We start from the raw sequence: 9,571 nt of genomic DNA, 5'->3' as shown, positions 1-9,571 counted from the left end.
TTTCAGCCATAAGCAAGTTAATAGGGTGAAGGATATTTTAGTCCATTAAGCACGGGAAAAAAGAAATACCTAAATAAGATGTGGGAATAATATTTCCAGTAATACAAACCCAAAAAAAAAACTGTTAGTATTGACCTTTTACCTCACTTGGGAATGTGGCCCATTCAAACGTGAGTATATTAATCCGGAAACAAAATTTCCTCCCAGAAATGCAAAAATCCATGAACCAAACGCCCCTAAAAATCATAAAAAACCAACATTATCGTATTTTCCGACTTATTAAAACCAAAAATAAAATGATACACCCCTCTCTCGGTCTTTCCTTGTCCGGTCGATCAGTCTTTCCTGTCGTCGCCGGTTTATCTCTGTTTAAACGCCGACAGCTTGTCCTCCAATGTAGAAGGAGATTAAGAAGTAAACAGTTGGGAATATGTCCTCGCATGAACAAGCAGTTGCCTCCTTAATCTCACAACTAGCTCTCTCTTTCGACGACGTCGTTTTAGGGGCTACCTTAGCCTACGCCACCTTCTGTACAATATTCCGGTTCAAGGCTACCTCCACTGCCCTCCGCAAAATCCGCGGTTCACCGCACTCCCGCTTGTCCGACCTCCGTTCCCTCCCCGAGGATGACAACTTAGATTCCGCCGAGGAACCTATCGTCGTCATTCGCGGCGCCGTCAACGTAAGACCTGCTGCCGATGGACGGAGCTTGACTAGACTTAAGAATAACGCGCTCGTCTGTCAAGAGTCTGGCGATAAAGCTGTTATCATCCAAAGCAGGGTTTCAAATCGCGGTCACGGTCTCGTTTTCGGTTATTTCGGATTTACCATGATTGCGGCCGTCGCGGGCGCTATTGCGATCGTCGCGGGTAACTCGGACAACGGCGAAACTGTTACATCGCGGACGAAATCGCGGTCGCGGACCGTTTTTTAAAACCCTGATCCAGAGAACACAAATTGTGAGGACTTGCACAAAAAGAACTATTTTAATTTTTTTTATATACACACACAATCTGATTATTGAAGTTCTATTTTTTTATTATTTTTTGAAAATTAAGTATATTTACCATGAATGGAGAGGCTTGTTTGGATGGACTTCTGATTTACGTGCTATTCTTTGGAGATCTTGGAATAAAAAGAGTCAACTTCGATGAGAACAGTAAGTTAAAAGCTTCCATTTTCCCGTTAATTAAAAAAAAATGATTCTTTTTTTCTTTCTTTTAATGCTTAATTGTTTTAGTTATCTCATGCTTTATATTAGAACTTCTTTTGGTGTGTTTATTATGTTCAAGCATTGGAATTTTGTTCTGTTTTCGGTTTTAATGTTCTGGAGGTTCCTTTCATTTAGATTGAAGGTGGTCAATGGCATCAATCTGATTTTGTTATTGTCAACACGAATGGCTCAAAGCATCCCCTACCTCTTACTACAGTTTATCATCAACTGCATCCTATAAATGCTTCGCCATATACATTCCTCCAAGCTTTGTTTGGTCATGAATACCCTGTGAGTTAAGAAAAATTCGAATTTTATTGCTTATTCGTTGCTAAAGTTCAAAGATTATGTTGATTATTTATTGTAGTATTGCATCATTTGTTCTATAGACCTGCTCACCTGTAACCCCCTCAGACCGATGCGGATAGCTCGATCCGATCTGGGGTGTCACATTAGGGCCACCGGAGCGACCCACCGTAAAAATAGCGGAAAATTTAAAACTTTTCTTAAAACATGTAAACTCATAAAATCATTTACGAACACAAAATAAAATTTATCCATATTCTAAATAAAACAGATTTTCAGACTCGTATATAAAACAAAATACAATTACATGCCCCCTAATCACGTGTACCATACTCTGCAAGTAACGCCGGAAGAACTCCCTATTGATGTCGATAGCTGCACTGGTACAATTCTTTTAACCTGCAATGGTGAGTAATAGAGTGAGCTTCGAAAAGCTCAGTAATACAGAACTACCAGATAATGTTGCAAGACATGCCGATAAATAGAAAGCCATATAATTTCCTTATTGATTCATATAATTTCCTTATTGATTCAGACGTATATTAATTTTTAGTATAATATGGGGTTTCACTGGTAGTTCATCGAATAGAAGCCATGAATATCTCAGTTCATAGGAAGCATTCATAGTATCACGTTTTCAGGAGATCGAATAGGATGTCTAGTGTGTTCCAACTTTACGATAAAATCATAATAGGTACACTTATCAAATGGTAGTTCAGTAAATCTTATAAATCATACTATAGTGGAGCTTTTTAAACTCGTAGTTTAAAACCACCGTATAAAGAGTTAACCTAAGGGAACATCTTGGCCTGAGAGTCTACCCAAGAAGGTTCGGGGCCACGGGGCCTACCTAAGAACACATCTTAGGGCTGCAGGGCCTACCCGAGAATGATCTCAGGGCCGCAGAGCCTACCTAAGAGTTACAATAGGTCCATACAAATTTTACAGCTTGATCAGAGCTGTACTTTATAAATCAATATCTCCAAAATACAATTGCACCGTGACATAATTTCCATAAACCCATAAACCATTACCATTAAATCAGTGCATCAATAAAACAGTAACCATAGATTTCAGTATACCACATATTAAAACAAATAAAACAATTTAGTAATATATAGGGAACACACTAGAGAATCCAAGTATTTTTCAGAGGCATTTTGTAGTTATCAGAATTGATAACATAAACTTGTGCAATATGATCGGATTCCATGAACGAGGTCATATTGAAGAGAATCGATTACTAACCGATCTAATCAGACATTTAAGGCTGATACTTTAGAATCCCACTATGTTTTCATATGCATCAGTGAAGTGTTTAGGAACCTTTATACGAAATAATTCTAGATTCAGATTTACTGAGAGTGATTCCATTACCCAAACAATCAGGGGTATTCAGGAATATACTTTGAATTCATAGGATTTTAGCTCAATTGAACCAAATGGGGTATTCAAAATCTTTTCATTCTACGCTACTTGCGTTTTCAAACATGATTGAAGTGATTTAAGACGAAAATGTAGAATCGAAGATTCAAGTCATTTACAATTTAAGACTATCGATCGTATTATCAAACAACTTGAGTTACACGACTCCCAAACTGGTACATGTCAACAAGTCAATTCATTATCCTTCCAGGGTATTCACTCTTTAATACCAGAATGCATATCCATAGATTATCCCCATAATCATCGCTGAATAGATCTTCCAATGGTCTTTATTTCATTTCCACATTTCAACAATATCAAGAAATACTGACGTATTTGATTCGTGGTTTATTACCCATAGTAATGGTACACTATGTGAACTCACCAGAATTTCCAGACTTATCCAAATCACTTACTTAATCCTCAGTCATTGAGGCTACTTAGTTCATTTAGCAATCATTTCTTACTATCCAATGTGCTCTAGTGTTGAGCTGAGTTGAGTACTTCTAAAATTATCATCTATCGAAACTTGATAAGACGGATCTGTATTCAATTGAGATATATGACAGTCAAGTACTAATATTGTATTAGGGTTGATTTTCATTTAGCAATCAAGTCTATTCCAACTATTTCGGGGTTTTCTGGAGTAATTCAGACGTTTCTAAATTTTGGATACATTTTGCACTACTGATCATTTCAATTTAGTCCTATAATAAAGTCATTCTGGTATTTGTGGTTAATTTATCTCATAAATATCCATTTCTTACTATCCAATGTGCTCTAGTGTTGAGCTGAGTTGAGTACTTCTAAAATTATCATCTATCGAAACTTGATAAGACGGATCTGTATTCAATTGAGATATATGACAGTCAAGTACTAATATTGTATTAGGGTTGATTGACTTACTTAAGCAGTGTTCCATAACTTTTAAGGGTAGTACACCACCCATATTTATTTAGATTCTTAATAAATCCAAGACATTTACTTAGTCTACTTCATAAGGGCATTTTGGTCATTTTGGTACTCAATGTTTTTCCATTCATTTCAAAGCTTGTGGATACTCATTCATTCCTGGGCTTGGTAATATTCTTGAGTTATTTCCAATACAGGGGTATTTTGGTCATTTTACAGATCCATTGTTTTTCAACCCTTTTCTTTCCATATGATCTTATTATTTAATTCATACGTATCATCTTTTCCAGACCTTTTGAACTATTCTGACAAACGAGCACCCTCGATAATTTATTCTTAACTTAGAGATTTTCAGGTCAATTGCCTTCTCAGAAGTTACAAACAAGTTATCAGCAATTTTATATACAAAGACGGATCTTAACAATTTAATCTGTAATTTATCGAGTTAAGTATGAATCCTCAAAGTACTTTCTCATTCAGGGTTAACTCAAATTATTTTTACCTCTCAAGGGCATTTTCGTAATTTCTTAACCAGATAATTTTGGTATTAACTCTTAACGAAAATAATTGTAATTTAGAGATCTTATGGTTAACTGCTTTCCCGAACATTCTCTGATCTTGAAATTATTCCTTAACAGACTTTTAGGGACAATTCTTGTCATCTTACAACATAAGGGTATTTTCGTAATTACACGGAGTATTCTCATAATTTCCCATCCAAGTACCTTTGATGAAATAAATTATATGTTACAGATCCAAGCTGATTCATTTATCACTAAACACATAACTTGCAATTTTAATTCTAACAATCCCTCAATTTCTTATAAAAGTCATCTGAACCATAATCAGTTACCGAATTTTTATCGTATTCGGATTGAGTGTAGAAATTAATTAACTACACATATGAGACCAATATTATCTTATTCATGTATTTACCAATATCAACATATTCCAATAAACATAAAGAGGTAGTAAAGTATTACCTCGATTTTTGTGCAATACTGATCAACCATTAATTTCCATTTGAACGTCCTCGATCCTTAATTCAACTTCCAATAATTCCTCAAATACATAACAATATAATTTTCATCAAAATGGGGTTTAATTTTGAAAAACAGATCGAATCGGATGATAAATCAATGAAAAATAGCTTATCGGGTTCGAATTTGGCGAAACGGACCCAAAAAACGGATTCAGGACATCAAAAATGTCAGGGTAGGTATACTCGAAAAAGTCAACGGTTGTTCAATGCCCAGTCAACTGTCAACGATCAACGGTCAACGGTCAACGGGTCGGGTGGGTCAGGTCGTTCAAACCGGTTCAAACTGGTCTTTTTTTTCTCTCTTTACCTGTGGCCAGGCGTGCGACTCCGTGGAGGGTCCAAAAATTCCCGGAAAATTTTCTAAAAATTATTTTATGGCATTTTGAGACACTTACCAAGTTCGGTTCAAAATTTTGAACGGTGGAGAGCTCGATTCAGAAACGTTGGAAACTTTGACCTTCTCCCCTTCCACGCGTCGGTGTGTTCCTCCAACTAAAGCAAAATTCTTCAGTTGATTTTTTAGGTTTACATTTTGAACGAAAGAATATGATGGTATGTCATTTATTTTCAGTTCGGATGAAGAAAAAGGCAATATGCTTAATTTTTGGTCTTACTATTTCCATGGAAGTACATGATAACATGATGAATTGGTCATGTAGGTGAAATCAAGACCAGCTAATAACTGAATATTTTATGATGCTACCTGAGTTCTTTAACTGGCATCACCAGCATTGTTGTTTGAGCAGCGGATATTGTTCTTATTTGCTCGGATATGAACCCGATTATACTAACCAACATATGTTTAGTTGATTAGATTTGTGTTTAAAATCCGAATTTTTAAGGCTTGTTCATGTTCTTGATACAGTAATTGTCAAAACTGATGGATCACTTAACTGCAAACATTTCTTCACACACGGTACTGCACTTTTTTAAGAATCTACATAGCAGGGATTATTAGATACAGGCTGCCCTTTCCACCACAGCCCGACACAACCGTCATTCTCTTCAACTCTCATCTCCCAATTACTATCGTACTTCCTCAGCAACGCTAGAGCCCGTCAATGGCATCCTCTCCGAACACTTCTGTCACGAACCCTACTCCTTGCATCCTCTCGCACCATTTTTCTTTCCCTTCGTTCATCTCTCCTTGGTTTGTTAAAGCCTTTGCCGCCTCTCCTTCCATTACTCGTCCTTCCTCGCTCTCTCGTCCTTTAAATGCCAGGCTTGACGAGTCCAGGAACTTCCGTAGGTACTCGACTCTCCGAGAGAATCCCTTCGCGAAATCTCCGCAGTTGCTGCAGCTGCAATCCATGTTGTTCTCGCTCAGAATCACCCCTTTTGGTTCTAAACTTCTTAGTACTTTCAAGAATCCGGTTCTTTGATCATGCCCGTTGTGATCCAGACGATGCAGTCTAAAGTCTAAACTGTGCGCAAACTATAAAGGTCTCACCCGGTGAGTTGTTGATAGTTTATAGTTTGCGCGTTCAGGTGTTCTAATGACTGGTTCTTGACCCGGTTTATCTGCAAATTGATGTTCATGGGCTTGGCGAAATTGGGAAGTCGAAAATAGAAACCATGACTGGGTGGACCGATCGAGAAAGGGTGTCTGTGATCTGGTTATTTTTAGCTGTGGCCACCACAACTGTGATGCGAACGAGAGGAGGTGGCCCTCTGGAGCGGCGAGACAAGGCCTCAAGAAGCGTTGGCCATTGAACACCATGAGATACACCGATGTCGAGAATATGAAGAGTCCGGGTATTATCAGGCTCTTGAGCTAGAATTTGGAGTATGTTTAGCAACTGTTCTGCCCATCTTCCTTCCTTGTTATTACCGTTATCTCCTGAAGACTTGTTTTCTTGTTTCCTGCTGACCTTTTATTATTCCCCGTAACCTCTTCAACTCCTGCTTTACCTTCTTCGTTCTCGTTGATCCGACCGTTATGATTCTTCTTATGTTGCTGTTGATGATTCAACATCTTCGGAAAGTTATCATCGTCGGATGGTTTCCTTCTTTTCGACAAATTCGACATCACAAGACGATCAACAACGGTGGAATCGGATCGTACGATACCGACATCCGTACCACTTACAACAGCACCGGCAGCAAAGGTGGGACTATTGCTAGAAGTTGCAGCAGTACCACCTAAGTTAATCAGATGCTGACCGAACTCTTGATTCGGATCCCACCATGGATAGCAATCGACATCACCCGAGGCGTACGGAAAATCCAAGAAAGTCGGAAGGAACGACGCGGAATCATCGAGCCAATCCAAGATGTGATCTTGGATCGGATTTGGCTCAGCCGATTCCTCAAGTCCCATGATTTCCTAGATTGAAAACCGAGTTCCAAAGAAAGTTCTCCTGATAATCATTGACCAAATGAAAGGGAAACATTACTAAATCATAAAACAAGTTGATTAAAATAATGTGGAAGTGGACGATAAAGGGAATATTGAGGAGTTTGGTGTGCTGTTGTTATTTGGAAGATGTGATTTTTTTTTTCTTATTAGATTAGGAGTGTAACGGTACGACATGTCGGAAGATGTCGGAAAGTTTGGGCTTTCAAGAGACGGCGAACTCTATTTTTGCTAATTATTAATAAGATAAAGTTTAAAAATATTCTTTTTAAAGGGTTGACAATTTTATTTTATTTTATTTTAAATTATTGTTTATAATATTAGAAAAAAATTTAAAGCAAAATTTTAGTTAAAATTAAGAGATCAAATGAGGTATTATATATTAATTTTAATCTATCACATCATATTTTTAATATTAACTAATATAAGTTGACGTTATTTTATAATAAAATTCAAAGTTTAATGATCCCAAAGATTATTTTGAGAAAGTTTAATGATCATATTTTAATTTTATCCTTATTAATACGTAGGTTTTCAAGTATTTATGAGATAGTCTCTAACGTTTGCTTGAATGATTATTTTGATTCTTATTCTTTTTTCAGTATTAATGTTCAGTTTTTTGGTTAAGATAATCTATGTTGAATGAAAACTGTTAGTTGATTAATAACACTTATTATTAAAGTGACATTTTTATATGTATTAAATTATTTATGTGTCACATGTCAAATCACTTAAGGTGATGATATGACATATATCATGTCACCTAAGACAATAACGTGATAAATGCTAAATCTTCCAAGATGATAACATTGTTATATTATTTAAGATGATAATGTATCATGTCATCTCACTCAAAATTATAAAAAATATTATATTAAAATATGTATATATTGATAGTGAATCAACTAACATTTTCTTCTAATATAAATCATTTTGATTAAAAATATAAAACGTAGAAAATTAAAATGTTAAAAAAGAAGAATTGAAACTAAAATGTCAAACATCAAATAAACATTAGAACTGATTTTAACATTATATTAAAATATATTTTTAATATATTTTTAAAAATATAAAATATAAAATTTTATAATTTTAAAAAAGAAAAATATAAATTTTGAAAACTTTCATTTCATCCCCTAAACCGATGTGGATCGTTGCCCTTTACCGTCGAAGAAGCTCCACCTAGCCTCCCCTCCCCGGCGACCATAACCCCTATGAAATCGTGACCGGTTGACGATCAATCTACCACAAATCAACGTTTTAAATCTCATGAATCTTAGGATGAAAATCGCGATCCCACGCGTTTTCGACGGTGAATCGACGACAACTACGACAACATATAACTAGGATGATGTCAAGGACTACGTCGATAACGGTGGTGGTCGTCAGAGAAGGTGCCAACAGTGGATTATGCTTAAGATTTAGTATTTTGGGTTGTTTTATAATATAAGAAAAGTTAGAATTTTTTTATAAACATAATAATGTTTCTAATGTTTTTAAAAAAAAAAAATTTCAAAATTATCAGGTGTTGACATATGATATTTAACGAAAAAAACTAACAGTGTTGATGACATAGACACTTAAAAAAATAACGTTTATAACGTGAAGCATCTGGGTGGATAAAAATACTGTAGTCAATTATTTGACAAAAAAAATTATATAATTTGATAACTTATTTAGGTATTAAGCCTTTTAACAACCATAAATAATGAGCAGCTTTGCAAAATGAGATGGGCACTCATTTTAAGGAGAAAAGAGGTGGACACAGCAAAAAAGGCCATATGTGCCTCCACGGAGTGAGCAGTCACCTCCTTTCCCTACATATATACACTCTACAATAAAAGTATATTACATGAATTCATATCGGCGTATAAATTTATTATAACATTTTATTAAAATTTCTTTTGACAAACCATTTTATTAAAACTAAATACAAATATATATGATTTTAACATATGACATTACATGTATAATAATTGGAACATAAATGATAATAAAGTTGGTTTTTTTTAACAAAATTAGATTAGCATATCCTTTTTTAATTGAAAATATAAAATCTATAGCATACTATTACTAGTATTTGAATTAAATTTTAAGATTTTTTATTTTTATTTTTTCTTTAATGGATATTTTGTGAAGATGTCAGAGACAGATTAAAAGCAGCAACAGAGGGAAGCAACAATACTACAGCAGCACAAGTAGAGGCACTAAACCCCTCTTTTCTGTCTTTCAGATAGCTCTTTAGATTGGGTCTTTGTTGTTCTTCTTTTAGTTCCATCACAGAATTATATTTTATATATATACATATACCTTTTGA

General features: G+C 35.3%; 1 protein-coding gene and 1 pseudogene across 1 annotated transcript; one reads left to right on the top strand and one right to left on the bottom strand.

Moving 5' to 3' along the window:
• Positions 1-358: 358 nt before the first annotated feature.
• LOC120167440 (E3 ubiquitin-protein ligase SPL2-like) lies at positions 359-796 on the top strand (the record flags this gene model as incomplete). Its single annotated transcript, XM_039176459.1, has 1 exon — positions 359-796. A coding segment is annotated over exon 1 (366 nt), but the record flags the coding sequence as incomplete, so codon positions are not given.
• A 5,020-nt stretch (positions 797-5,816) lies between these two features.
• Positions 5,817-7,247, bottom strand: LOC120167439 (annotated as a pseudogene).
• Positions 7,248-9,571: the final 2,324 nt, after the last annotated feature.

This window comes from Hibiscus syriacus, unplaced genomic scaffold (assembly GCF_006381635.1).
Source record: "Hibiscus syriacus cultivar Baekdansim isolate YM2019G1 unplaced genomic scaffold, ASM638163v2 tig00111678_pilon, whole genome shotgun sequence".
NCBI classification, from domain to species: Eukaryota; Viridiplantae; Streptophyta; class Magnoliopsida; order Malvales; family Malvaceae; genus Hibiscus; species Hibiscus syriacus.
This window is presented reverse-complemented; position numbering and strand designations above follow the sequence as displayed.